Below are 26932 nucleotides of genomic sequence, written 5' to 3' on the forward strand. Positions count from 1 at the left end.
TGCCTAAGCCCACCCTGGCGCCTTCCACGCCTTCGCTCCTGCCACGTACTCGCATTTTTCTTCCCTCCATAAGCCCTCTTAGCCCTCGTTTTTGCAGGCCGACAACCGAGCTTAGGGCGCCATTCCAGATCTCCTGGTCACGGTCTGTCCGGCCATTCAAGGCTCGACTGCTAAGGCTCGCCTCGCTTTCACTCATACTAGCGTCGGTCGCCGCGCTCATAGGCACCTCTCCCTCATCTATTCTGTCGGCAAAGCCATCTTCACCCGGGCGTAAAGTTGCACGAGTCGTTCTGCCGTTCGCCATATCTGTGTCTATACGCAATCCTGCAGGGCCACGCGCTGCGCCGTTTCTGGTGACATCATCGAGAGTCGAAAGACTGGTCCCGCGTAAGGGTACGCCACTCTCACGCACGTTGTTGGTACTTGAAGCGAAGTGCACGCTTTCACCGCCACCCGCAGCCATGGCGGCGGCATTAAAGATGGCCGCAGCATTCCTGCCGTCGAGCGACTCATGCAGACGCTGAACTGTAGCCTCGAGCAAACCGTCGATTCTGTACGGTCGCGCAAGCTGCAGGAGAGAGCAGAAAATCTGCGGAGTCGCTAATGCGGATGGTGGGGACGGTAGCGTGGATGTGTAAAGATAGTGCAACAGTGCTTGCAACGTTGGCGCAGTATGTGGAAGATAGAGTAGCCGCGGTCTCAACGTTGGTGGGACAGAGCGAGTGTCAGGCACTTTTACGGCCGTGTTGTTGGTCAATGTCGTCGCCCCCGAGGTCACAGACGCGGTTATGGTTATACTCGAGTTCCGTGACGGCACGCTCGCGATGCTCGGCCGTAGCGTGGCAGTGTCGGTTTCGGGGGCTAAAACAAGCGACTCTTTGAGAAGCGTCGCGAAATGAGGGCCCCACCGACGGGCCAATAGCCTCGAGTTGACTGGTATCCGTGTGCCGTCGATTGCCAGAAAGTCCATGTCAGTCAATTCTCGGACACCCAGCGACAAGGCACCAAGCTCCTCCGCGGCGTAAAACAGTGCTCTACCCGACGCTGAGAAGTCGGCCTGGCCTCGAGAAAGTGGACTGGCACTTGCTGAGATGAAGTTCGAAGTGGGTTCTGCTCTGCGTGGGTTTTCGTACAAAGAGCACGGTTCTAGCTCCACGAGACAGATATTGGTAAAGTTGATACGGCGGTTGTTGTAGTCATCGACCAGATTCCGCTTCCTGTTACCCAGAATAACGAAGACACTCTGCCGGCTCCACAGCACGCCGCGGTTCCAGCTGCCTTGGCTGAATATACTACCTCCCGCGTCAATTCGACTCCATATCAGTGTGCGTAGGTCCAAAGCCCACAGTGCGTACTCCTGCTTCGAAGAGGTCAGAAAGGTACCGGAGACGACGAAGTGGTTGTCAATGACTCCTCCATTAGGGAAGCGTAACCCAGGTGGCGAGACTCCGGTCTGCATAGGCTTCTCCGTAAGTGTACCGTCTGTCAATCGCAGCTGTAGCTCCAACTTGACATCCAGGAAGTTGTAGTTTGAGTAGATGAGCAGCGGTGCCCCAGAGCCAATCTCGGCCGGCTCATCTTCTTCCTCGTCATCTGCAGGCGCATGCGGTCCTGCGCCGACTTGTGACGCACTCATGGTAGTCAGTGGTGTTACAACGCTCCGATACGCGCCGCAGCTGCGGCCCATGCCAGTTGTGCCAGTCCATTTCAGGCTACGCAGGTTGAAGACGCTGACTTGCTCAATGTAATGATTGGCACTGTCTTGCCCGCCAACAACAACCATCTCCGCTCCCCCTGCGCCATTCAGTGCGACGCCCAATGTCCCCTGGTTTGGGTTAAGCCCGGATGGATTATGCTGCACTGCAGACATTGTCGCGTTACCGGATGCAAAAACCGCCGATGAAGGCAATATAGAGGCGCAATGGGCGTACCGTCCTTGGGGTGATTCTGCCGTGTTAAGCTTCGTCCAAGTACGTGAGGGTACGTCGAATATATGGATATCAGACATGACAATGACTTCACCCTGACCCTCAGGAGCATCGTCCGACACCGGTGCAGGCGACATTCCGCCGTAGCAGACCAGCTTCGTATCGCCAAGCGCACATACGCTGTGGAAATACCTGGCTGCCGGTATCTCGCCCTTCACGTCCAGTTTCTCCCAGTGACGGTGCACAAGGTCCAGTTCATAGATGCTTGAAGTAAGCTGCGGTTTCGTCCGGGAAAGACGACGCCCTCCGAAAACGTAGAGCTTGTCACCCAGAATCGTGGTTGTAGCGCCAACGAGTGGATGCGGTTCCTTGCCGGTCGTCCTGTGTACGTTACAGACCAAGCCTGATAAATTGATGGTGTTTGTGCCGCTAGGCGTTTGCGCAGGGAGCGCTCCATTGGCCGACGAAGGATCTGCCGACTGCGATGGAGTGTGAGTGCCACCGTCTTGCTCCTCGTAGGCTGATTCTGCTTCAGAAGCTGACTCGTACTCTGCACGCAAGCCAACAAGGTTCAGATGGCTACTGTTAGCACTTGCCAGTCGTGCTTGAGATCCGCTGTTGGAGTGGTTGGCATAGAGTCGACTGGGCGAAGGTGTTGAGCCATTCGAATCGAGGGTACTGGCTCGGTTTGAGTCTGGGGTTGGTCGAGACATATCCGGTGGCGACAGAGCGCAGATGTCTGCAAACGGATCAATAAACGTCGACGGTGTGAGTCTCAATGGCTGCTTCAGCACGGGTAGTGCCCAGGCTGGGATCTGTATCTCCACATGCCTTGGTTTCGGCCGTTCAACAACTGCTGTAGTATCTTGTTGTGAATCTGGAGCGGAAACTGTAGGTGAGTCACTATCACTTGACAGCCAAGTTGAGCAAGACTCGTGGCGTTCGGCGGTACGCTTGCTGGCTAAAGATGCATACTCCGGAATCACTATTGGGATATGCTTCGGTCTGGTAGAGCTCTGGCCCCTCGGCGAAGTCTCTGGAAGCTCGAAAACCTCACCGGCAAGAGGCTCAGCTTGACTCGAGGGCTGCAACTCTGGGTGGGTATGCTTAGAGGCTGCTTCCTCAGCCTTGGGCGCGGCCTTTGACGTGGGCTCTGCTCGAGGACGCTTGTTTGGTGCTGTAGCTCTGTCGGATAGTGACTTCGAGTGCTTTTTAAGACGTTTCCACTTCTTCGGTGATGGTTCGGCTCCTGTCGAGATAGTCTTGCTTGACGAGGCGCTCTTGAAGCTTGTGTCTGCTTTGTCTGAGCCTTCTGCCCGGAAAACGAACCCTCCGGTGCCTACTGGAAAGGACATGGTGTCAGTAACGATCCTTCCGAGGCGAGGTCGAGGATTTGCTAGTAAAAGGCGCTGGAAATCATGAAACGATGTCGAGAACGCCCGGATCGAGACTCCGTCAAGGAAGGAACTCCTTCGCTCCTGCTCTCGCATGCTACCCATCGTTCTGGAACGCTTGTGGCTAGCAACAGTGGGCGTTCTCTTCCCACGACAGCAAAGGAAGAAACGTCTCGGCAGCAGAAACGCACGTCCACCGACCACGCCATGTGCTGCATGCGGTCGCCCGCCGGAGATCACGAGAGAACATTGGCCGTTTCTCAGCGGTTTGTGCTTGCCACACTGGGCTTGTCATATTGGACTGGAAAGTGCATTCTGATCACCTGAATGCACATGGCTATTTGCAGGACATGACTCACCTCCGAACGATCGTCCAGTAGTCGGTCTAGGTTGTGTTCGAGCCTCTGAGCCTACGACAATCGATCACCTCACGTAAAACACCGTGTAACGTTTGCCGTTGGCACAGAAGGCGGTGTTTTTGCGAAGCTCCACATTCCGTCCGCCAGCCAATCACATCCATGGCAGCCCGATCAACAAAGAAATGCAGGTCAGGCTGTTGATACGCTACGCTGCTGCACAAACGGCATGCATTTGAGGAGCGTTACCAGTGGACGTGTTCGGTGGTTGTGTTCGTGGTTGTCTGCGGATCTTTGTAGCGGATCGCAGGTCTACTGGTGCAACATATTCTGCGCACCAAATCTTAAGGTATGCGCGCTCCGCGAATGTGAAGTAAACAAGATTGATTCCGTGGTTGGAAGTCGCTACACTGCTGCGGCTATGGGGTCTCTTGCGAGCGTCATCCCGTGCGCGTGCTCAGAGCAACAACAACAGTCCTCAGGTCATTTAGTAACCAGTGACTGGCCTACCCCATTCGCTCTGCCATGTCTCTCTAAACAACATTTCCTGCCACCACTGGCCTCTCAGTCAGACTGCCGCGCTCGTCTCCTCCTTCGGCAGCGGCGTGAAGCGCAAGTATGGCTTGACGACCTGCATCTTCGGGAACATCTTCTCCGCCTCGGCACCCTTGATGCTAGGGTGCACAATGACATCGTCGCCTGTTATGCATGGTCAGCCAAAGTGACACTACCTCCGATTCAGCTCCACTCATGGTATGTACGCACCCGGGACCCAGTTGATTGGCGTAGTGACCTTGTGCTTGTCCCCAGTCTGTAGGCTGTCAACGATACGTAGAACCTCTGCGGTGTTGCGGCCGGTGGAAGCGGGATAGGACAGAATCGTGCGGATGGTCTTCTTCGGGTCAATGACGAAGACGGAGCGGATGGTGAAAGCGATGCCCTTCTGGTCTACGTTGGTAGCATCTTGGTGATCGATCCTGTGCCACTAGTGTCAGTGCTGGCTCGCCATCCAACTCTTGACTCTTTCTGTTGCGGCCACATACATGTCGTACATCAACGCGACCTTCCTCTCCTTGTCGCCAATGATGGGAAAGCGAAGATTGCTCCCCGAGATCTCATTAATATCCTTGATCCACCCGCCATGGCTCTCGATTGTGTTTGCGCTTAGGCCGATGAGCTTGACACCGCGCTTCGTGAACTCTGGCTCAAGCTTCGCGAAGGCCTGAATGGGAGCCGCGTGTGTTAGCAGGCTGCCGACGCAGTAGATCAAGATCAGTAGCACTCACGCCAAGCTCGGTTGTGCAAACGGGACTATCTGCCTATCAGTCGCCAACGCGCAAATGGCTAGGATTAGGGACTTCGTACGTGTAGTCTTCCGGGTGTGAGAACAAGACAACCCTTCACGCTATTAGCACTGCACCACGGTGACCAGATCTATGCGATACCGTACCATTTGTCACCAATGAACTCGTGGAAGTCGATGGGTCTGGCAGCGGTGTTAGTCTACGAACGATCGTAGGCTAGCGGTCGACTCCAACGACATGCGTACCCTGCGGTGGTATCTGCCTTGAAGTTGGGAGCAACTGTCCCGAGGCCTGTGTGTGGACGCCTTCGTCAGTGAACTGCTTGGGTGCACGGCCGGGATCGTTGTTCGGGGTCTTAACGTACGGAGGGGTTCTGGGCGGCCTTCAGACATGGTGTGCGGATGCTGTTCGTTTCGGGTTTGGTGGTAGATGCGCAGTCGGTGTCAATCTTGCAATTCCAAGTGCAGGAAGCTCACAACTGATCAGCGGAGTCTTAAGTGTGACCAGAGGCCTGTTTTGTAATCACAAAATGGCATTCACTGAAAAATAATGAAGGCAAGTAATTACGCCATTCGCGCTATTGGTGGGGCAAAGGACGAGGGGTCTGCATCGCAGACGCGCCAAGCTCCAGCATCGCCGACATTAGACCGGGAAAAGTTCATCAGCCGATACTATGTCAAGACTGCTGTACCTCATTCCGGAACGATGACACGGTGCAAGCCAGCCAGAAGTTTGGCTGCTCCTGTACGAACTGAAGCAGCTTGTAGCTAACGACTATGGTTCCCAGCATTCGAAGACGTCAATTGGCGGTTGAAAACTCATAAGAGCACGGGGACTCCTGAGATAGGGCCAAATTGAAGTAGCTGCCCTGTGAAGGAATCGATGCCGCCCGTGGCCACGATGGCAGCTACATTTAGACCCAGCGATTGACGGGTACCGAGCCCAATCATCCTACTGCACCGTCGTTGTTGATGCTGCTATCATGAAACCTCACAAGGACGCAACGGGTGCTTTGGAGAGCTTGCTTCTGGGACGCGAGACGATCCTTTCGCGACTTACAACCAGATATAGCATGCCAAAGGGCAGGTCTGGGTGTATCCGCTTTCGTGAACTCAAGCCGTGCATGTAAGTTTCTTCGCACACGGGCTTTCCCCATTGACAGCACTAAGCGGTGCTTAGCCATGCCGATTGCCCCTGGTGGTTGATTGACGACAACGATGGATGCTAAGACCATAGTAATGTGCGGCTGGCGGGGTATGACTGCGTGCTGAGGATTGACAGCCAACGAAGTCGGCTTTCCAACGCTCAGACCCAGAGTGGACAACACTTCGGCACCCGCATACACCGCTAACACGCGCAGTGAGACTTTTGCTGATTCATGCATGTCGCATCTACAGCGTCAAAAAGGAGGCATGTATAAGCTAAGTCGCTCGCGTATGAGACGGAAGCTGCAATGGGGTGCTGATCTTCACCTCCGCCTCCGCATCCCGAGACAGGCTGTCAAGCTTTTGCTTGAAGCCACGCTACCCTGACCCCAGGATGCTTATTACCTTGTTCTACATTCCAAATCCACTCCTTCAAGCCTTCGTCGAGTCGATCAGGCCATGGGCTGCTTAGATGACGTGGAGAGCTTCACTCCGGCCCCAATTGGACAGTATAATACATCGCGTTCGTTTTCTCACAAAGGCTCTGCATTCGTGGTCGTCTATCCATTGATTGCATACGAAGATGTTCTCTGCCTTGCTGCCCGCGTTCCTTCTTTCTAGTCTCACGCTCGCCGCACCTCAGTGGCCAGGACCAAACTACCAAGGGCACCAGCAGTGTAGTCAGGCTGTTGTTGCGCTCGCTGCTGGCATTCACCTGAACATCCAGGGCCAGTATTCCGAGTTCAATGGCACGGTCAACCTGATCAACATCGAGAGTGCCTCATCCGTCAACCAGACTGCCTTCTACATTGCCAAAGGTGAATTACTTTCGGACATCCAAGCAGGAATGAACATCAGGCTGTTTAACCAGGAGATCGCGCCTACTGGGAATGCTGCCATCGCCGGTCTGGCCAAGTACGAGGCTGCGCAGCAGACGGAGCAAGCGCTTGCCGAGGACCTCACGGGTGTTTATGCTGTCGATGTCACCGCGCTGGATAGCCTCAAGAGCGACATTACGGCTGGTATACAGTTGAATGAGGAGAATCTGAAGAATGTATGTTCAGTCTGAACACTATTTACCTTGTATCGCAGCCACTGACGACCTATAGGCCACGCAAGACTGCGTCCTCACTGTGGTCTTTCCACCAGCCAACCTGTCTGCATGACCATGTTTTGTGTTAGCTCATTCACTTTCCCTGTCCTGCAAAAACGAGGAGAAGTGGTAGCGTTCAAGCAATTAGAGCCTCAATGAAAAAATCACTTGTTTTACGCGCAAGCTGACTTGCTCCAGCCAAGTGCAAGGAGCAACACGTGGGTCTTGGGTTTCCGATCCAAGTTGCAAGCTGTCCAACTGATACGGAACCATTGGCTTGCGAGGGTACGTCATCACAGCGGTGGTGTTGTAAGTAGGCACTTCCGCATATCGTGACTTTTTGACCGGTTGGCCCGATCAAATTGGCACTGGCACGCAGCAGCTAACCCTTCGGCGGCGAAAGCAGACTTTTCGCAGTCAATGGTTTCGAGCCTCAGACGATCCAGCATGTTGCAGTCCGCCTAGCTCTGAACAACAATGTCGCACTATTCGCTGCCTTAAGACTTGTAGCTACCTCGCTACTATCGACCGCAGTGGGTGGTTTACATTGCATAGAAGTGCAGAAAATAGAAGATATGAGCTGAGGCGGTCGATGCGGAAGGTATGATAAAAATCTCACTTCGAGCTCACTCGGTTCGTTTAGCAGTTCCGCTCACCATCGATCCATCACCCTCCACATCTTCACCACTCTCCACATCTCCCAGTTCTCTTTTGTCTCAGACACCCTACGTGGCAGCAACAAGCAAGGCTGCTTCAATCGAACACCGTTCGCAGAGGTTCCGCAAGGCCCCAGAACCGGACGTGGCAGAGGTGAGACGGCCAAGAAGCGTACCGAGGCTGCCCAGGGTAATGGTCATAAGCAAGCAGAAATCAGCAATAAGATGGCCAGGCAGCGAGGGAGGCCAGATCGGCCGGCACAGCAGGAAAGCCACTGAGGAAGGGAGTGTTGGCGACAAAGGCGTGGAAGAGGGTGGGGCGGATGCCGAAGCGGAGGAGCTACAGGCCAAGCGGTAAGTGGTGTGTTTGACTGTCTACCTTTGTGATTGACTGCTAACATGCTCAGTGATATCCAGGGTCCCGTTTCAGCGTCTGGTCCAGGAGATAGTGCGAGATTTCAACGCCGAGGTTCGCTTTCAAGGCTTAGCTGTTGAGGCACTTCAGGGCTTTGCGGAAGAGTTCCTCACTACCTTTCTCGCTAGTAGGTGTACTGGGAACCAAGGTTGCATAAGCTGACCGTCGAGTAGATGCGAACCTCCTTGCAACCCATGCGAATCGCGTCATGCTTCAGCAGGAAGACGTTCACATCTTGTACACGATCATGAAGAACACGCAATGTATCAACCCCAACCTTCTACAATAAGGCTGTTTGTCTGTTCATAAGAGCAGGAAGCGAGCGTGAGGTGAGGTGAGCTGGGGCACATATTGTGAGAAATAGCTGGTTACGAAGCATATGAGGTTGAGAAGCGAAGAGGAGCCATTGCCGATGTCCGCAGCTGCCAGACCCTGACTGAAGTACGTGCCACAATTGGCCAGCTGTGTCTCGGTGCTAATCTTTGGCGCATAACACTATAGCCTAAGCCGCTATGCGGAAGCTCTTCAGTCTGGGCGAAGAACACAACGAATGCGAGATGAGGTACACAGTTTTTACACTACATGCTACTGTCCAGAATCGAACGCTTTCCACAGCGGCGCGCTTAACATACAATGTGAACAGCTGCAAGATTACCCACCATACGCAGCTCAATGGTATCGCACAAAGGCCAGGCTATGCAAGCGCTAGAAGATAGCAAGGCTTACTTTTCACACCGCACACCGTTCCCCTTCCCGCTTTTTCTCTCCGTCTTTCGCTGGTATGGCTCCCATTAAGCCATTCACAGATGTTAGCGCGAGAGCAATTGCTTTTCGCTATGCAGCCTGCGGCGTACCGCCTCGAGCACCCCGTGGCGCGCCACGACCTCTAGGAGGGAAGCCACCACGGCCACCCCGGAAGTCGCCACGACCGCGGTTGTGACTGTATGGGCCACGGTTGGGAATGTACGGCGTCGATCCTGGCCGCATGCGGCGCTCTTCTACGAATAGCTTGTCGTTGCCGAGCTGATGAGGGTTGGCGGCGACGGCTGCCTGGTAGCCATCCGGGGTCTTGAAGTCGACAAACGCGCAATTCTGTTTCCATGTCAGCACGGAAGAAAATCCGGGGTTGGTTTGGTGGGGTCTGACCTTCTGCCGCGCAATGTCGAAGTAGGTAAGCTCTCCGAACTGCTTTAGATGTGCTTCGAGATCATTGAAGTTGATGCCCTCGTGAACGTTCTTAATGTAGCCGCGGTTTTTCTCTCCTTGGTCCTGCGGCTGGTGCTGGGGTACGTTGTTCTGCCGAGACTGCGAATGATGACGATTGTGGCCACCGCCGACGGCAGTCCATTCATCCTGCTGTCCGCCAGACTGCTCCTCGCGCTGTACGGCAGGTGCAGTCGGCGCGGATGGCGTAGTGGGCGCTGGTGCTTGAGCCTGCGGCTGCGGCTGCGGCTGCGGCTGCGTTTGTGATTGCTGCTGCGGTTGCGACGGTCTTGGGGCTGGGTTAGCACGTGGCTGAGCTGGAGCAGACGGCGCCGACGAGGCGGCTGGGGTGGCAACGCGAGCAGCAGAGGCAGCCAAGCTAGCCCACGTCTTCGGTGCGGCAGGTTTAGACGGGGCAGCGGGCTGTTCTGTCGGAGTTGCTTGCTGGGCTGGCGCAGGTGCTGGTGACGGTACGGGGTCCTGCGGCTTCTCAGACTCGAGCTGTTCGTTACTTGTTACCTGCTGCTCTGGCTCATCGATGGCCGACTGCTCTGCCGTATCCTCGACTTCCGGCGCAGCTTGCTCAGCCTCCTCGACATGATCATCCTCTCCCGTTTGGTCGCCGTTCGTTATCGCAGCCGGCGGCTCCTCATTCTTTAACACCTTCTCCTCAAGCTGCTGATCGACCGCTCGGGCATCATGCTCGACCGCCTTCGGATCCATAGAGCTTGACAGAGTCTTGGGCTCGACCTCCTCGGCGGTTCCCGGGGGCTCCTGATATCCGCTCTCTGCAGCTGGCACCTGCTGTACCTGCTCCAGCTCCTGAACATGTGCTTCCTGTGGAGCTACTGTCTCCTGCGCCGCCTCCGATTCTTGCTCCGGCTCCTCATCTTCTTCGACCAGGTACCGGAAGATGTCGTTGAGGACGAAGTAGCCGTTGGTCTGAGTGGCGAGTACGAAGGTCTGCGTGAACTTCTTGTGGGGCTGTGACTTATTCGAGATCTCGCCAATGACTTGAATGACGATATTCTGATCGGAAGCTTGCGAGTCAACGTTCGTGACGCGAACCTTGCAGTCATGGTAGTCAAGCTCCCGTATTCGATCGTTGATGGCGCGTTGACCGACACACACAGGCACCTTGTCGGTCTCCTGTCCGGATACGAACTGTGACCGCTTGTTGTAGAAGAGATACAGCTTCTCCGGACTCCGGCTAAGGGTGGTGTAGTACTGCTCAACGAAATACCATCCAACCTCGTCCTTGGGTATCTCCGGTTGGCTCGAAGCGCTCGATGCGTGCTCGGCACGTGGCTGCTCGTACATCGATGATGCTGAGCCAGTACCGTTGAACGCACTCATGCTCTGTTGATCGCCACCCGAGTACCCGCCATGGTTGCCGTACCCGTTGACCGTAGGCATCGCTGACACGTCGCTCGCCATCTTCTCAATGGCAATGTTCGATAAAAACGCACTTATACCCGTGGGTTCTGAGGCGGTGGAGACAGTAATGACTCGAGGAGCACCGGTTTACAGCGAGTGCTTCTCGACTACAGTCAATCGAGCGGGGACTAGCGGAGTTAAGTCAGTACACTTGCTGCGCGTATGGATATCCAATGCCACCAAGGTATCGCGAACCTTTACAGTCGATGTGGGTTGATGTTAGTTGGAGAAGTTTCGACGTTCTGACCGGAAGACGTGTATGTTGATCGCTCAACGTGGATGCAGGACTGCCCTCGATAATGCACGTTGGAGACAAGTGTTTGCTGTGTGAAGAGTGTCGCTCGTGTGCGCCGCGGAGGAGGTTTGCGGAGCTTGTCAAAACCTCGAAGAGCACGGTCGAAAAGCCAAAGCCGTCGGCTGTTTCCGCCTCCGCGGCTGGGATTCTGCGGCCTCGAGAGAGAAGTCGAGCACGTGGTCACCGCGAAGCGATGTGTGGAAGGAAATGGCAAGTGAAGAGAGCGAAGAGCGTGTGCGTTAGGAAGCGCTAGATACAGTAGACCACGTTGCCGCGCTCTGCGAGCAATGCGAAGCCAATCATCACACGCTCGCATGTTCTTCACCAGCGAGAGAGCATAACCACCCAAACACCCCATAACCTTCCCTTGCCCCCTTACCTTGCCCCTGGAGGTCGGTACGCTCCACCACTGGCACCGCCAGTCCGGCCGCCCGGCGGACGGTAGGCACCACCGCTGCTGGCCGGAGGAGCAGGACTCTTGCTCTCCGCATCCGCACCCTGCCTCGGCCTCGGAGCCCATCTCTCGGTCTTCTCACCCTCCCCATCTGCACCCTGCCTCGGCCGTGGAGCCCACCTCTCGCTCTTCTCGCCTTCCCCATCCGCACCCTGTCGTGACCTCGGAGCCCATCTATCAGATGTATCTCTCGCGGCCTCAGCCGGCGGTGGCGGCGTCGCGTCAGCAGCTGGCGCTTTGCCGCGGAGGTGGGGTGGAACGTAGCCCGTCTTCTTCGGCAAGGCTGTCTCTTCCGTCGTCACGCGTTCATCAACCGGTGGTGCAGCCGGTGGACTAGAAACGTCCGGTGGCAACTCGCCACGAGCTTTCATAGCCTCGCGCTCACGCCAGCTTGGCTTGTTGCCTGCGAGTGCCAGTCTCGGTGGGCCACCACGAGCTTCGGTGGGCTGCTCCTCGGTTGGTGCAGCCCTCCGGGCACTGTCGAATGACGGCTTCTCTCGCTCTGACGCACGATCGAAGCCTCTGGACGGAGCAGCAGCAGCAGCGCCACCCTGCTTCCGCTCCAACCGTCTCCTCTCCGCCTCCTCCTCGCGCTCCATCTGCTTCCTTGCTGCTTCGGCACGCTCGGCCCTGCGTTGCTCAGCCTCGGCCTTTGCCTCAGCATCCTTGCGCCGCTTCTCCTCCGCAGCACGCTCCGCCTCTTCCTCCTCTCTAGCCTGTCTTTCTTCTTCCTCGCGCCGCTGGCGCTCCTCTTCTTCGAGACGACGCTTCTCCGCGGCCTTCTGCGCGCGGATCTCCTGCCTACGCTGATCCATCTTCCTGTTGAGCTCCTTCTGGGCTTCTCTGTTCCGCTTCTCGAACTCGGCATGGCGCTGTTCAGTGATGTCCCGTTTAAACTTTTCATACGGCGTGACGAGCCTACTAAGGCGGTGCTTAAGCGAAACATCTTCTTTGTGCTTCTGCTCCGCTTCCCGTAGCGTTTCTTCTTTGCTCAGCTCGTACGCTTTGAGGTCCTGGTCCCTCTGCGCAGCGTAGTCTTCCGCCAAATGCTTGATCTCCTCGCGACGGTAGGCGCGCTCCAGATGGTCGATACGCTTGCCAGTGACTCGAAGCTTATCATTGAGCTCGTTCTTCTCGCGCTCCAAAGCCTGCAGTTTCAGCATCCGAATGCGGTTGGTGTCCAAGTCATCGATATCGATGTTGGACACATCAACGCCCTTGACGCCCTTCTTCAACTCATTGAGCTGTTTCTCTGTCTCTTCACGCTGTACACGCTTCCGCTCGGCTTGAACCCTGCGCTCATCGCGGTCCTTGGCTTCCTGAGCCAAACGCTCGCTCTCGGCAGCTAGCAATTCCTGCTGCCGAACCTTCTTGCGCTGCTCTTCTTCACGCAGACGAGCAGCTTGGGCCGTGGCAGCTGACTCCTTCTTCTTCTGGATGACCTCACGTCGTGCTAGTAAGTCCTGGTGCTCCTGTTCTGCACCAGCTTCCGCCCGCTTCAGAGCTGCGAGCTTGGCCTTGTAGCGGTCCTCGTTGAAGGATGGGTCCACGTACTGTACGGCCAGATACAAGGCCTTGGACAAGCGGGACAGCTGGGACCGAACAATCTCCGATGGAGTGCTCTGCAAGCGCTGCACCGAGCCGACTTCAGTTTCGGCCGAACCAGCTGCGGATCCAGAGTGGACCGCCTTGGACGAAGAGAAGACGTCAGAGTCAAAAGTGAGGATGCCGGTCGAATGATCGATACGGATAGACAAATCGCCTTTTTTGCAGCCGTTCATGATGAACTTCTCGATAGTTGCAGCGGTGACCTGGAATGGGTCCGGAAACTGCGCAAGGGCTAACACGTCTTCCAACTTGACGTCGGTGTAGACCTGGGACAACTGCTGGAAAAGACGTGTCAAGATGACCTGCTGGAGGGGCACAATGTACTTCTGCAGCTCCTCGTCGGCGCCAATCTGAGATAGCACAGGAGACACCTTCTCGCAGATCGACTTGGGATGGAAGTCGGTTTCCAGGATATTGTATAAATCGCGGATCTCAGGACGCGCACGGTGCAGAATGTCCCTGTTGAGGACGTCTTTGAACAAGCTTGCACGACTTGGCGCGACGTTCATCCCGAGTAGGTGGGTAAGGCGTGCATTCTTGGTGTTGCGGGCAGTGTCCACGTCGATAAGCGCGCCGCGAGAGCGTGACGTGCTTATAACCGGGATCGACAGTGCGGAGAGCAGGACAAATGTAGCTGCCTTGGACAGGTCCGCATCCGCAACGTTGCTCGGGTTGTCCTTCTTGGGTGCACCAGCCGCCACAGCACGTGCAGACATGTTGAGCAAATTGTAGTAGCGACTCCAAGCTGCCGCATGGAACAAGTAGTTCTCGCTGACCAGGAAGATCCGCGTTAGACGCTCAAAGTACGTCGCCATCATCGAGTTCTTTGGTTGCCTTTTCGACAAGCTGAGCAAAGTGTGAATATCTTCGACACTCTTGAACGCCTCTTGCCACAGCTCAAGCTCAACAGCCACATTGAGCTGCTCGAAGCGAGTGTCCAGGTGGCGCTGCAGAGTCTCTGGGTCGCTGAGGTTGATGGCATGTACCTGTTGCGAGTACTTGGCAGCGTTCTGCAAGTGGTTACGAAGAAGCTCACAAAGTCGCCTGAACTCCGTCTTACGCGTGTACCGCTTGCAGAAGTCGAAAGCTTGATGAGCCGTGGTCTGATACATGACCTCTAAGCGAGCATTGTTTTTGAAGACATCGAGAACGGTCCGGTACGCCTCCCACAAGAACTTGAGCCATGGCGTAACAATCGCGCGATCAGTCCTGTCCTTTGACTGCTCGCCGGACACGGTAGAAAGCAGAATAGACTCGGGCGTTTCCATGGCCTCCAAGTCTCCAACATTGGCCAGTGACGCATCGACATCACCGCCTTCCTTTGATTCATCCTTGCCGGACACCTCATCCGCTTTCTTCTGAGCCTCCTTCACTTTCTGCTCCGCAAGCTCGATGAACCTCCTGAAGACAAGTTCGATGGTGGCGACATTTGTGTTCTGGCTTGTGTTCTTGTAGTTGTACAAGCCATCCTTGGCAGACTTTCCTTTCTTGAGATCCACACAAAGCTCTACAAACAGCAGCATCACCGGCTCCAAGGCCGCGATGGTGCTGTTCCGGGTCCTCTTGGAGGTCACATGTTCGTGAAGAAGGGAGAGGGCAGCCTGCTGCTGGCCGACTCCGATGAGTTCCTGAGCCCGTTTATGCACGTTTTCTGGACGTATCTGCATGTGTGGAGGAGGCATGATGGGCAGCCTCCTCTGAACGAGCGTTGACGTGGCGATCAAGCGAGCAAGATATGGCGATGGCAGTAGTCGCGTATTGATACACTCGCCAGCGTTGAGGAAGTGAAGCTGATGATGCTAGCAGGCTGTTTCTGCAGCGTCGGAGCTCGGCAGATATTGTGTGCGGGCGAGCTTGGCGGTCGCGACTTCAGTCACAGTCGTGTTTCTGAGTCACCGTTCAGCACACATGAGAGCGCAACGACTTATCCACATATATAGTAATGTAAACTGTAACCCGTCAGAGTACTCTAACGTCGCAGGAGGCCTCAGTTACCGTCATCAGTCACTGTGTCCGTAGAGTGAGCGGCATTCGTGAAAGACGGGATGTGCCGTCTTGCGAAAGTGAATGTCGCCAAGACGCTGCCCAACGGCGACGGAACTAGCCGTAGATGGGAGATGGGGCGAGACGAGGTCGATCCACTGGAGGCAGCGCGCCCATAGTCAATGTTTCACACTCCATCTCCCACACCCGCGATCCTGTCCAACGTACAGTGATCCACATCTCGTGCCAACAGCGTGGTGAAGAGCTCTCGATCCGCCCCTGACGCCGCCACCGACGCCTTCTTCACGTGGAGACGCTCCGCACGGCTGCTCCTTACAACAGCATAACGACCAGTCCTCAGCTCCGTTTGTAGAAGGCCTTATCATACTTTGCTCCTGTACATGATCTGAGGCGCGGGGCCAAGATTCGCAAAGGCATGTCGCACGAACCACACTCCACCCATGACAGTCCATTTCAGCTCGCTTGACCATGCGCGAAGTACTAATTCGAAATGAAGCCCACCGTCCCACGCGAACACGGCAGCGCATATCACACATCATCTGTCTTTCACACGAGAACACCAACCTTCTGTGCCAGCGCCAGCGCATCTAAGCGATCGCGTTTTCGATTGATTACTCGTCGGCATTCTTCAACGTGACTACGCAACGACCCGAGACCCCCCGTATACATATTACTCTTGCACCTTCGCCAGAACCTCGCAGGGTGTCCACGACAACTGCAAGCACAGGAAGAAGCATGATGGCCGCACCTTATGAAGTCCGCATGAACGATAACGGCAAGAGCAAGAAACAGTCGATGGCAGAGCTTAAGCTTAGGCGGCTTACTGAGCTCAATCAACGACTGCAAGAAGACCTGAACCGGAGAAGGATACCAGTCTCGGAGGCTGCTGCGGAGTAGGTCACTCCCGAGCAACCACTCGTAACGCTGTAGTGGCTCCATGCCTCGGTTTCAGTGTTCGTGAAGGAACATTGCTGACCCAGTATTTCACAGCTTGATCGCGTTTACAGATAAAGAGCCAAAGGACTTCATGGTACCAAGTCGATGGGGCACTGTATGTTTCGCGGTTATTTGCAACTACTCCATCAACTAACCACCGTGCAGGTTGACAAGCGCGATGACCCATATGCGCCACAACCCCAGGGCGGCTGCTGCACCATGATGTAAAGCCGTACAAGGCGGTCTTAGCTTGCCTGTTCGATGTTTATAGCAGCGGCGTTATGGGAGGTGTATATCTTGCGCGAACTGCTTCCCCACACTTTGCAATTTGGACGTAACTAGGGGTGGCTGCTCAGGTACATCCTGGGAGTCACTCGAAGAGGCCCGAGCTGCTGAACATGGCCACATCGCCCAACATTCTGCGCATCTGCGAAAATGTTGTGCTTCGAGACAAGCACGGCCGAGCGGGAGAGGGTTGTACCAATACAGTATCTTCGGTACAGTGAGACTGGCGGCATTCACGCTGCTGTAATGAAGTCCAATGGAAGATGACTTGCGCCTTCTTCTCACCATGTCTCACCACCAGAAGGCAACATGACTTACAGCTGCGCGACGGACTGCTCGATGCTTCCGACGATCGGCGAGCGGCTGGCGCGGCTAGCCTCAGTAGCGCGTATGATGCTGCCAACCAGTACTTTCAAAGGCAGAGAGACACCTGTGCCATGGCATCGGACGGCCCCAAGGCGTGACCACCTTGCTGTCCGTCCCCTTGACCCTGAGCGACATTATCATCCGCTCAGGTGGTGAGAAAGCGCGATAGGCTCCATCACGTGAACGAGCTCCACCACATCCACATCGCCGGGTCACCTACGGCAAGGATGTCAAAGCTGCAGGCACCATGATGCGCTTTTGCAGCGTGTGCAATGTCCGGTGCCAGGATGGTGGGCGCGGAGCTTGCTTTGTTGTATGCAGCATCTCAGCATTGACGCCCTTACTCCACGCCGATGCGCACGCAAGCAGTTGACATGCCGTTCGCACTTGCCCGCAAAAGCTGACGAGACCGGGGAACTTTGACGCCACGGGTCGCGTTATTCGCCCGGGTCGACGTCGGCAGGGCATAGAGAAGACGCCATGGCCCGCGGCCGGAAAGTCGTGATGGCGCAGCTCGCCCGCTCTTACCCAGCGTTGCGACCGTAGCGCTGCTGCATCGCTGATGAGGGAGCGACTTCACATTGCCATCCTCGCACAAACTCCGACCGAACAGAACGTAATTCGTGGGGGCCCTTGTCCACCCTCCTGCCGGATTGGTACCGCGCTAGAGGCTAATGTCAGCCCTCCCACACTCTTCCCGCTTTCTCTGCAGCGACCATTGTTCCCTTGCGCAAGCAGAGAATTCCATGCCCTCTCGCCTGCTCCACCCATCGCATTGGAGAGCGCGAATATTGTTCCAACGGTTCGGAGGGTTATTAGCATTAGCATTAGCCTTGCTAGCCGTTTAGCGCGCAAAGTGGGTAATCCCAGAAAATCTGCCGCACACGAGCGAAGGCGAGGCTTTTGGGTCCCGCTCTGCGTTCATTGCTCCAATCCGACCTCACCTTCACTCTTCATCTGTCGCTACCTACCGGAGCCAATTCACCCCATACCACACCTCATATCACGACCGACAGCGGATCTTGCTCAGTGACTGAGTCAGCTTCACTGCCCGTGTCGCAACCTGCTCAATTCGGCCGGACCGTTAGCCGAGCCCGAGGCCTACGCCAACGACAGGAACGAAACTTCATTGCTCCCGATGCGGCGCGCGGGAGCCTAAAGGCTGTTCGCGAGTCATACATCGAACGGCGAGTCACCATTGTAACAGAGACGGGATATTGTCGCATACAGGCAGCTTCGTCATCTCGCGCGGTCCTCTGAGTGGGCCGCTGGGATGAACACCGCCGCCCATCAGCCATGGCCGCAGACAGAGCAGCAGCTTGACGCCATGGCGCAAATGTCGAACGGGGATCTGGAAGACTTTGCCAACCTCTTGGACTTCGGGGACATGGACCTGAACACCCTTCAGAATGGCAATGCCACGCACTTGATGGAGCAGATGCAGCAGGCCGAGAGGCTGTCACACTCAGGCACGCCCTTTGCTGGGATTAGTCCAGTGGCTCAGCCTCCCGGTACTGCAACACAAGACTTTGGCGGACACGATCACTTTGGCGTGCATCAGGGTATGGAGCATCATCCGCAACAGTTCATGTCTCTCCCTACCACCCAGGTGCCTACAAGCGTGCCTTTTGCGACGGATGCAATGTATCAGGCGAGCATGCGATATCAACAACATCCCACAACACATCCGTTCCAGTTCCAGCACCAGCAGGCTTTTCCAACCGACCACATCCCGCCCACGCCCAACAGCTACAACATGCATGGAGAAGCTGGCCGCTTCATGCAGCAGAACCAACAGCTAGATGCACAGCAGCGTGCCATGCTGGAGCAGCGCTACCAGATCCGGAAGGACGACGCGATTGCGTTCACGCCTATGGTATCGCCCGCAGGCACCCCGCAGTATAACGTGCAGCCGGAATTCACAATCCCTGGCGCGTACTTCTCGCCTCTTACTTCGCCTATGCTCCATGCTCAAAACGCAGCCAAGGCGCACCAGCAGACCCAGCAACATCTGCAAGGATACTACACCAACCCAAGCACGGCACCTAGCTCTAATGCAACCTCACCGACAGACCCAAACTTGGATGTGGACATGGGCGATGCTGGTATCGCGTTGCCGGAGTCGGCGACCGCTCAGTCCAGGAAGCCGAGAAGGAAGGTGGCAACCCCACGAAGCGCTGGTATGAATGGCAGAGTAACGCAGAGTCCGATTCAGAAGCCGCAGAAACGCAAGTCTGGGACTATGCTTTCCGCGCTTGTGCCTCCTAAAGAGATGGAGAGTCTAATTGTGGAGGCGCCGAAGTCGGCCAAGTTCCAGCCTGGATCTGCGGGCTTGCACATACCAGCGGCTTTCCAGGCCAGTTCGGACGATGGCAGCATCAGCCCTGAACCACTTAGCGAGGCGTTGATGGGTCCGCCACCAAGACCAGGCTCCGCGATGCATCATTCGCCAGTAGTAATGGCACAGCAGCAGCAGCAGCATCGGATAAACGGTGCGGGAGTCGGAGCGGCCGCCACACCGAAGTCTCTGCTACAAAGGAACGGTGTCCAGCAACAGTTACACGAAGCACCCCATCACGACCGGGGCGCGAGCGAACCTATAGTGTTGGATGAACTACAGCTGCCAGAAGCAGCTTCCCAGCAGGCTTCGCAACGGCCCGCGCTTTCGCAAATCAACACACAAATACCACCAGCGGGCTCAGCGCAGCCGACTCCACGTATGTCTGCTCGCAAAACACCAAAGCTGGATGCACTAAGCACTCCGTCTTCAGCTCGCCCGCCCTCGGCACTACCCAGCCCAGTTGTGGTTGCGTCGCCTGTCTCTGCCAGCACTCCGGGCGCTCTCCTAAAGGACAAGAAGTCCGCCTTCAAAGGCCCCGCGAAGAAGCGGTCCAGCGTAGGAGCCGGCGGCTCCGCTCTGACTTCACCAGCGCTACGTCCAAAGATCAGTCCAAGCATAAAGCCACTGCTCCCTGAAGGCTGTAGGTCACTGCAATATCGCTTTAACGGATCTGGCATCGTGGCTGATGACTCGGCAGCGTCTCTAAACTCAAGTACCCACGCTCTTCTACTGGCCTCAAAGTCTAATTATCAGAATCTGCTCGAGGGCAATCATCTACCTGGCGTTACATACCCGGATTCTCTTTCCACCGGTCTGACCTCAAAACGGACGTCGCACAAGGTTGCCGAACAAGGCCGGCGGAACCGCATCAACGAAGCACTGAAGGAGATGCAATCTCTACTCCCACGCGAGTACCTAATGGGCAAAGCGAAAGGCTGCGGTAATGGTGACGAGAGCCCCGAGACCGGCCCAGGCGCGGACGGCGACAGTAAGGAGAGCAAGGAAGACGCCACGGCGAAGAGTAACAGCAGCAAGGCTGCCACCGTCGAGTCTGCTAATGTGTACATTCGAAACATGCAGAAGAAGCAGCAGGAGGAGGCTGCGGAGAACTTGCGGTTGCGGAGGATGCTGGAGGAGATGGAGAGGAAGCTTGGGGAGCAGTGTGTTGTGGAGGAGTCGACGGAGAAGCGGGCGGATGCTGTTGATAGTGCCAGCCCGGCTTCTGCCGGGGTCAAGGTCGAGTGAGTCAGGGACGTGTCGGTTGCTGGAGCGAAACACGGCATGTACCCAACCAATCAGTGCGATGATACCCCTTCTCGCGACGCAGCACGCGAGGTACACTACGATAACAGCAACATAATATCGACGACGCAACGGACGAGTCCCGAAACGCAAGCCCGTTTGGAAGAGAAGACGGATGCAAACGCGGTCATGGACGCGACAACGGCAGATCTCTCACGAGAGAGACTAAAGAGCGTATTTCTTTCCTTTTCGGCACCTTACCACAGGCCATGTACTTCTACCTGCCGGCACACAGCAGCAACGAAACTATAGACAGGAGGGCGAGTGGGGATGCGTGGTGGGCCATCTTGTCCATATTGTCCGGCGGTGGAGTTTGGTGCGACCTCGTCCACATAACGTAGCGTGGGCTGGTTGTGAGCATCATGGAGAGGCCTTTTGTGCATGTTAGCCACTATTGTGTGGGCTCTAAGGTTATTGATGCTTGTTATTGCGCGGTCGTGTTGATGAGCTGCGTGCCTTCCCGAGCTTCTTGTTACTCATGAGTGCGCGCAATGGGCTGCGATTTGAGGCGCTGAGGCGTGGCGATATGAGTATTGTGCTTAGAGCGTCAAGTGTGGCTCATGCGAGGATTACAGCTTGTGAGTACCGTAGCTCAGCGGTGATGAAAACCATATCAAACGCTCCTGGTGCTTTTCTTGCCATGGCCGTACTGCAATGAGCAATTATCTAGTGAATGCCCAGCTGCTTCCATGTGCAATCCCACTGCGGCGGAACTACCAAATCGATGTACCCTGCATATAGCGGGTTGACCAAGGATTCCCTAGGTGAGAGTAGGAATGTTAAGATGGTGGGCAGACGGTATGGGCTCGAGGTCTGAGTCGGGAGAGGAGCTATACACCTCGAAGCGCTACGCATGATGCACGTATTGCTTAAGCTTGTGTACTGAAGGTAGAAAGTCTATAGCTTTTGCCGCACGGTCGCTGCGTCCCTACCGCTTCCTAGCCTCATCAGTACCAGCATATTTGCCATTTCACGAAAGCCTATTCAGGGCGGCGAAATATACTTACTGTGCCAACAAATACTTCGCCGCATGATCCACATGGTCGCCTGCAAACGTCGAAATGAAGTAGTAGCTGTGATCGTAGCCGTCCTGGTACCGCACATTCACTTTCTTGCCCGAGTCCTTCGCCGCCTTCTCAAAGTTCTCGGGCAGCAGCTGGCCTTGCTTGTAGAAGTTGTCGCCCGTTCCAACATCGATCAAGATATCCGTGTCGCCCTTGAATTTGGGCAAGAGCTCCGTCGCATCGTGTTCCGCCCACTTCTGCTTCTGATCCTCGCCGAAGTAGCCCATGAACGCCTTCTCTCCCCACGGACATTTTGTCGGGTTCGTAATGGGCGCGAAGGCGGAGACGGACTTGTACTTGCCGGGGTTCTTGAGGAACAGCGTCAGGGCGCCGTGGCCGCCCATGCTGTGCCCCGTGATGCTCACGCGCTTGCCGTCCAGCTCCTTGAAGTGCTCGAAGAGGGCGTGCGGTAGCTCTTCGGTGATGTAGGTGTACATTCGGTAGCCATGCTTCCACGGGTCCTTGGTCGCGTCGACGTAGAAGCCGGCGCCGCTGCCGAAGTCGTACGACTCGTCTTCGCCCTGGATTCCCAGGCCTCGAGGGGAGGTGTCCGGGTAGACGATTGCGATGCCGTGTTGGCTGGCCTTGTGCTGGAAGAAGCCTTTCTCTGCACCGTTGTCGCCGGTGCAGGTTAGGCCAGCGAGGTAAAAGAGAACGGGTGCTGGCTTTGAGGCTGACGCTGAGGGCGGGAGGTAGAGGTTCAACTTCATCTGACACGAGGTGGACTTGGCCTGGTAACCCGTCCGTCAGCCATAGGTACTTCCCTCGAGCCGGCGTGGCATACATTGTGAGCGAGCTTGAGCAGCTTGCCGCCGAAGCTGGCGATGGTTGCGGTTGTCTCAAATGCCATCGTGGAGTGAGTGGTATGCCGGATGTGCGATGTCAGCGTCAGTGAATGATATGGGCTATGGCTACTGTCCAGAAATGACTGTTAACACGGAGCTTCGGCAGTTGATGTCCACCTCCACGGCTTCATGGAGCGTTTGGAGGGGCAAATGTTTACTCTTATGTGCCCCCGCCTACGTCACGCTTGGGAGACGGCCATCGCGCATAAACTCTGACGGTAACGACGAGGTACGCCATCTGCACGCGTGTGGATGGTGCAGTGCTTGCGCGTGCGACCGTATCCATCTCTACGTATGAAGGTGTTTGGCGATGGCCTTCGGGCGAGCAAGAGGGAAAGGGATGCCATGAAGGAGTCGCTGCGAGGTCGACGTCATCAGCCACACCTTCCGCAAAGGGTAGTGGGTAAACAGGGTGAGGACTGTAGCTATTGCTTGTCGCACTCAAGAGACATCTGTTGAGATGTCGCCAACGACCCCGATAGCAGCATCGCAGTAGCAAGCGCAAACGAACAGCCGCATAGTCTACCACCGTCCCTAAGCCTATATCAGTCCTCCACCTATTCCCAACAATGGACGCACCTATAGTCCGGGCGACGATTCAGGCAGCTATTCTGAGCGGTATTTCCAATATCCTAGCCCAGAGCATCACTGCCTATAGAGGCGAGGTGGGCTGAATCATGACACCTCACATCAGGTCTGCACTGACGCAAACGCACAGCAATCCCTCTTCACCACCTTCAACCGCGCCGACTTCATCAACTTCATCCTCTTCACCCTCATCTCCTGCCCACCCAACTACATCTGGCAAAGCTGGCTCGAAGCGCAATTCCCAGGCTACACGGAGAAGCTCTCCCCACCGGAGAAAGAGAAGCTGGTCGATGACGCCGTCAGCGGCCAAAGCTCGGGCGTCGACGGTAAGGGCAATGGCTCGCTCGAGAAGCGCACAACCGATGGCGCCATGACCGCCTCCACGGTACCACTCACCCCGCAAAAGGCGAGCAAAAAGCTCAATGTAAAGAACACCGCCATCAAGTTCTCCCTCGACCAGACCATCGGCGCCGCGGTGAATACCCTCCTCTTCATCGCCGGCATCGCGCTGCTCCGCGGCTATAGTCTGGCGCGGATCCAGCAGGATGTCCACGAGCAATTCTGGCCCATGATTTTCGCGGGACAGAAACTGTGGCCCGCGGTCAGTGTCGTGCAGTTTACGCTCGTGCCCTTCGAGTACAGGACGCTCGTGGGCAGCCTGGTTGGCTTGGGGTGGGGCGTGTATTTGAGCTTGATCACTGGCGGGCAGAAGTAGCCACGTAGTGCGGGCGCAGCAGAACAGGAATTGGGACTCGCAACATCGCGGTACGGTTCAGCGTCATGGTGCTCGACATGCTAGGTATGACATGTTAGGAAAGTCCCCATTGAGCTTCACTGTTCCTCCTCCAAATACACCTGTTGTGCGACTTTCTTCCTGATTAGCCGGCGCTGTCAAACAGTATTGTGATTTCTAAGGTCGTGTCACTTGCAATCCTCGCATTGCGCATTCGAGGTTTCTTGCGATGCAAGCTGGGGCGCAACTTCTCCGGCCAGCTTCGCTGCAACACGGTCTCCATGCGACGCCATCTTCGACACGTTCATGCTGCCATCGGGTTGACTGTCCACACTACTCTGCCCGTCGCCATTCACCTTTGCGCCAGCCTTCGAGGACGGCGTGTCCGAATGTCCGAGCTTCTTATCAGGCTCAATATGATTTCTTAGCCTCTGTTTCAGTATCTTCGTCTCCGGGAAGCCACCCTCAGCCTTCCGATCCCACAGCAGTATCTGCTGTACTTCACTTGCGGCCTCAGACTGGTGTGTGAGGTATACTGTGAAGATGCCACCCGTGGCCGGAATCAACGCGATCTCGCCGATGCTGGTACCAAATGTGGAGAGCAGCTCTTGGGCAAAGTATCCAGCCCTTAGCATCCATCGACATTGAGTGCAATAAGTAATAGCGACTCGCGGTAGAACTACGTCGCTGGCTGTCGACATGACGGTGACCTGTGCGCGGACAACACTACGATTTGCGATGGTAACGAAGTCTCACTCCTTCGGTAGAAGTCCGGAAGCAGCTCCATTGCGAGGGCGTCAAAGGGTCCATCGTGTTCAGTAACCTTGAGCATTGAACGTTGCGACTGTTACCTTGCTTCACATGCTTGTGCTGACTTGTGAGACTACACGAGCAGGTCGAAACGGTATCTGTGGTTCACGTCTGATGCTGAGACTACTGGCTAATACACTACTCGTTCGGCAAATTCGAACGATATCGAGCGAAGTCTTCTACTGCTCAATATGGATAGCCCAGCAAGCAATGACTAGAGCGACGGTTCTGTGAGGAGCAATTCACAATTTGAGACCTTGTAGTATCTCCTTCTCGAAGCAGATGCTTGTTGCGATGGCAGCATCTTGCGAAACCGAAGCTTTGACGCGGGTATAGCCGCTTTTTGTATTCGTGCCTGCCTAATCAGTCTAGTCACATTCGGCGCGACACTGTTCAGATCGATGTCATGAGCTTACACTGGCTATAATGTGTGCACTGCCGTTCGACAGGATCGGCAATACCACAAGCTTCAAGCACGACGAGCAGTCACAGATCGTTCGTTTTACCTAAGACACCCACCAAACCCTTTCATCTCCGGTGGATATTGTGATCTTCTATGATATTGCACGTACCGAGAAGACTACTTTCGAACTCAGTTGTTGCGCAAGTCAATGAACGGAGCAATGAACACTTCGGTGTACGCCACAGACACTCGTGTCGCTAGCTGAAACGACTGGGGATTTCGAGGCCGTAAGGTTCGTGCCGCTCTCGACCCAGGTGAGGACAGACTTTGACACTAGCAACGCTCCGATAGCGTGCTACTTGAACAAACAGTGGATGCGGCCCGCAAATTGACATAGCGGTCCGAGAATGGAGAACGGCCGGGCGGGGCCAACGTCCTGGTACGGTCTCCGGTGGCTTGGACTTGTCAACGAGGCACATTCGCCCTGGACATATTTCCACATGACGGTAATGAACGGACGCCACCTTGTAGCTTGTACCCTCACGTCCACCCATGACAGTCATGCTTGCCGAGGGTGCTACGGTGGAGAAGCACCTCGCCTTCTCGAGGTCTCCACATACTGTGCACGCATCGAGCGTCGTACGGCAGCAGCGGGCGACTCCTCCACACCACGCCGTCTACCAAAATGCGGAGGACCCGGTTGGGTGGTGCCCATGTTGGTAAGACTGTTACCATCGGTAGAACTCGGCACAAATCAGCCGGCCACGAGTCAGATCTCGAGCCCATCCTCCATCACGTCATGTGATCGAGGGCTCATGTACGCCAGCGTTTAGCCTCCGTCAGCGCGAACCAGTCAGAGCTCATCGAGGGTGTGTCAACCAGGATGCAATCCTCGGGCGCTTAGGCAGGCTCCCACACTCGGGATGGCATCTTGGATCCGTCATGGTGGTAGTATAGGGCGGATAAGGTCCACGAGAGCGAAGAGGCGTGGCAGAATGTCTCCGACTGTCACAACGACGGATCACTTAAATTGGGATGGTGTGCCGTCATTGGGGGATCACATGTCCCATGCGCGTTGTCGAATACAGTGTATCGTCCGAGAACGCGACCGTACGCTGCTGCTGCCGTCATTGCAGGTACACGTCCATTGATGATTTCACGATTGACCTCACCTTGAATGACGTTGGTCGGAACGATATGCCATCCCAAAATGTAAACATTGTTAGATTGTGCCGCCACAAACGGTAATGAAGTATCTTACGAAGATGAGGGAGCTGTCCAATAGCCACGCGTAGACGCGCCGAGGGCATTGCGAGTCTCCGCTGACAGATGGATTGAGACTCGAGACTGCTGCCACGAGCCGCCGGCGGACCGCATGGCAGTTACAGTGGAGCCTGAGACAGAGAGTCTGCCAAAGGACAGCACGAGTGGTTGAGAGTGATGCGGTCTTTCATCGGGCGGAGGTCCGCAAACGCGTGGAAAGTAGACCATCTTGACTTCACCACAGCAAAGGCCCTCAACGACTATGTCTACGCACTCAGCCGCGCATCTAAGCATCTTTCAGGCAGCCTTCTTCGAAACCTGGTGAGGTTATCCAGCTGTGGCCGACGCGATGAGCTCAGGAAACCGAAATGACCGGGGACGCATAGGCCCACCGGCACTCCATGCTCACGTTGCATGCAGCTTGTCCTGCACAGTCTCGCCAATCGGCAGCCCCTCCTTCTCTCTCTCCTCGTGAATGGCTCAACATTGCAGCAGAAATGCCTATTGTCAGGATCGCGCGATGACAACTATGCAGGCCAACTTTCTTCCTCGCGCGCGGCGCCTAGCTGCCCATGTCTGCGGATGCACGCTCCCGATGCGCTGAGCTGCGCTCGTGATCCTTCCTGGGCAAGACTGCAAGTATTAACGGCTTATGGTGGGCTTGTGAGCTTGTCTGGTCGACCTTCTACCTCTACTGTTTCTTT

At 55.8% G+C, this 26932-nt stretch overlaps 13 protein-coding genes across 13 annotated transcripts; 5 read left to right on the forward strand and 8 right to left on the reverse strand.

Annotated features, from left to right (window-relative positions):
- Positions 1-43: 43 nt before the first annotated feature.
- Positions 44-2392, reverse strand: BAUCODRAFT_58562 (uncharacterized protein; the record flags this gene model as incomplete). The annotated part of the gene is made up of 1 exon (XM_007679957.1): positions 44-2392. A coding segment is annotated over one exon (2349 nt), but the record flags the coding sequence as incomplete, so codon positions are not given.
- Positions 2393-4160: 1768 nt separating this feature from the next.
- BAUCODRAFT_92977 (uncharacterized protein) lies at positions 4161-5375 on the reverse strand (the record flags this gene model as incomplete). Its single annotated transcript, XM_007680051.1, has 8 exons — positions 4161-4377; positions 4444-4655; positions 4722-4900; positions 4965-4989; positions 5044-5076; positions 5129-5164; positions 5228-5273; positions 5347-5375. Coding segments are annotated over 8 exons (691 nt in total), but the record flags the coding sequence as incomplete, so codon positions are not given.
- A 465-nt stretch (positions 5376-5840) lies between these two features.
- Positions 5841-6538, reverse strand: BAUCODRAFT_553848 (uncharacterized protein). Its single transcript, XM_007680205.1, has one exon. It carries the CDS (start codon positions 6364-6366, stop codon positions 5929-5931), a length of 438 nt encoding a protein of 145 aa, XP_007678395.1. The 5' UTR covers positions 6367-6538; the 3' UTR covers positions 5841-5928.
- Positions 6539-6710: 172 nt separating this feature from the next.
- Positions 6711-7293, forward strand: BAUCODRAFT_149738 (uncharacterized protein; the record flags this gene model as incomplete). The annotated part of the gene is made up of 2 exons (XM_007680206.1): positions 6711-7181; positions 7237-7293. 2 exons carry the CDS (start codon positions 6711-6713, stop codon positions 7291-7293), a joined length of 528 nt encoding a protein of 175 aa, XP_007678396.1.
- Positions 7294-8282: 989 nt separating this feature from the next.
- Positions 8283-8580, forward strand: BAUCODRAFT_74092 (uncharacterized protein; the record flags this gene model as incomplete). Its single annotated transcript, XM_007680034.1, has 2 exons — positions 8283-8418; positions 8462-8580. Coding segments are annotated over 2 exons (255 nt in total), but the record flags the coding sequence as incomplete, so codon positions are not given.
- Positions 8581-8841: 261 nt separating this feature from the next.
- On the reverse strand, positions 8842-11360 carry BAUCODRAFT_35841 (uncharacterized protein). The gene is made up of 3 exons (XM_007679865.1): positions 11127-11360; positions 9438-11059; positions 8842-9383 (listed from the first exon to the last, which is right to left on the reverse strand). The coding sequence occupies exons 2-3, from the start codon at positions 10908-10910 to the stop codon at positions 9126-9128; spliced, it is 1731 nt and encodes a 576-aa protein (XP_007678055.1). The 5' UTR covers positions 10911-11059; positions 11127-11360; the 3' UTR covers positions 8842-9125.
- Positions 11361-11574: 214 nt separating this feature from the next.
- On the reverse strand, positions 11575-15448 carry BAUCODRAFT_140911 (uncharacterized protein; the record flags this gene model as incomplete). Its single annotated transcript, XM_007680207.1, has 2 exons — positions 11575-14949; positions 15431-15448. 2 exons carry the CDS (start codon positions 15446-15448, stop codon positions 11602-11604), a joined length of 3366 nt encoding a protein of 1121 aa, XP_007678397.1. The 3' UTR covers positions 11575-11601.
- Positions 15449-15832: 384 nt separating this feature from the next.
- Positions 15833-16482, forward strand: BAUCODRAFT_554026 (uncharacterized protein). The gene is made up of 3 exons (XM_007680208.1): positions 15833-16185; positions 16283-16343; positions 16394-16482. Exons 1-3 carry the CDS (start codon positions 16028-16030, stop codon positions 16454-16456), a joined length of 282 nt encoding a protein of 93 aa, XP_007678398.1. The 5' UTR covers positions 15833-16027; the 3' UTR covers positions 16457-16482.
- A 1660-nt stretch (positions 16483-18142) lies between these two features.
- On the forward strand, positions 18143-20733 carry BAUCODRAFT_554017 (uncharacterized protein). Its single transcript, XM_007680209.1, has 4 exons — positions 18143-18322; positions 18394-19596; positions 19651-19860; positions 19918-20733. The coding sequence occupies exons 2-4, from the start codon at positions 18444-18446 to the stop codon at positions 20463-20465; spliced, it is 1911 nt and encodes a 636-aa protein (XP_007678399.1). The 5' UTR covers positions 18143-18322; positions 18394-18443; the 3' UTR covers positions 20466-20733.
- Positions 20734-21040: 307 nt separating this feature from the next.
- Positions 21041-22636, reverse strand: BAUCODRAFT_35844 (carbohydrate esterase family 1 protein). Its single transcript, XM_007679866.1, has 3 exons — positions 22371-22636; positions 21530-22317; positions 21041-21460 (listed from the first exon to the last, which is right to left on the reverse strand). Exons 1-3 carry the CDS (start codon positions 22434-22436, stop codon positions 21451-21453), a joined length of 864 nt encoding a protein of 287 aa, XP_007678056.1. The 5' UTR covers positions 22437-22636; the 3' UTR covers positions 21041-21450.
- Positions 22637-23000: 364 nt separating this feature from the next.
- BAUCODRAFT_149744 (uncharacterized protein) lies at positions 23001-23734 on the forward strand (the record flags this gene model as incomplete). Its single annotated transcript, XM_007680210.1, has 2 exons — positions 23001-23096; positions 23150-23734. The coding sequence occupies 2 exons, from the start codon at positions 23001-23003 to the stop codon at positions 23732-23734; spliced, it is 681 nt and encodes a 226-aa protein (XP_007678400.1).
- A 386-nt stretch (positions 23735-24120) lies between these two features.
- On the reverse strand, positions 24121-24429 carry BAUCODRAFT_60042 (uncharacterized protein; the record flags this gene model as incomplete). Its single annotated transcript, XM_007679963.1, has 1 exon — positions 24121-24429. A coding segment is annotated over one exon (309 nt), but the record flags the coding sequence as incomplete, so codon positions are not given.
- Positions 24430-26010: 1581 nt separating this feature from the next.
- On the reverse strand, positions 26011-26671 carry BAUCODRAFT_554225 (uncharacterized protein). Its single transcript, XM_007680211.1, has one exon. It carries the CDS (start codon positions 26520-26522, stop codon positions 26223-26225), a length of 300 nt encoding a protein of 99 aa, XP_007678401.1. The 5' UTR covers positions 26523-26671; the 3' UTR covers positions 26011-26222.
- Positions 26672-26932: the final 261 nt, after the last annotated feature.

This window comes from Baudoinia panamericana (assembly GCF_000338955.1).
Source record: "Baudoinia panamericana UAMH 10762 unplaced genomic scaffold BAUCOscaffold_9, whole genome shotgun sequence".
Classification (NCBI taxonomy): domain Eukaryota; kingdom Fungi; phylum Ascomycota; class Dothideomycetes; order Mycosphaerellales; family Teratosphaeriaceae; genus Baudoinia; species Baudoinia panamericana.

Coding starts and splice junctions, on each gene's coding strand:
- BAUCODRAFT_35841 (XM_007679865.1), bottom strand. CDS start 10,910: ATGCCTACGGTCAACGGGTACGGCAACCATGGCGGGTACTCGGGTGGC. Junction 9,384..9,437: donor TCGACATTGCGCGGCAGAAG/GTCAGACCCCAC, acceptor ACATGGAAACAG/AATTGCGCGTTTGTCGACTT.
- BAUCODRAFT_35844 (XM_007679866.1), bottom strand. CDS start 22,436: ATGGCATTTGAGACAACCGCAACCATCGCCAGCTTCGGCGGCAAGCTG. Junction 22,318..22,370: donor TGCTCAAGCTCGCTCACAAT/GTATGCCACGCC, acceptor ACGGGTTACCAG/GCCAAGTCCACCTCGTGTCA.
- BAUCODRAFT_554225 (XM_007680211.1), bottom strand. CDS start 26,522: ATGCTTAGATGCGCGGCTGAGTGCGTAGACATAGTCGTTGAGGGCCTT.
- BAUCODRAFT_553848 (XM_007680205.1), bottom strand. CDS start 6,366: ATGCATGAATCAGCAAAAGTCTCACTGCGCGTGTTAGCGGTGTATGCG.
- BAUCODRAFT_554017 (XM_007680209.1), top strand. CDS start 18,444: ATGGAGCATCATCCGCAACAGTTCATGTCTCTCCCTACCACCCAGGTG. Junction 19,597..19,650: donor CTCAGCGCAGCCGACTCCAC/GTATGTCTGCTC, acceptor CTCCGTCTTCAG/CTCGCCCGCCCTCGGCACTA. Junction 19,861..19,917: donor GCCACTGCTCCCTGAAGGCT/GTAGGTCACTGC, acceptor ATGACTCGGCAG/CGTCTCTAAACTCAAGTACC.
- BAUCODRAFT_554026 (XM_007680208.1), top strand. CDS start 16,028: ATGATGGCCGCACCTTATGAAGTCCGCATGAACGATAACGGCAAGAGC. Junction 16,186..16,282: donor GTCTCGGAGGCTGCTGCGGA/GTAGGTCACTCC, acceptor AGTATTTCACAG/CTTGATCGCGTTTACAGATA. Junction 16,344..16,393: donor TACCAAGTCGATGGGGCACT/GTATGTTTCGCG, acceptor ACCACCGTGCAG/GTTGACAAGCGCGATGACCC.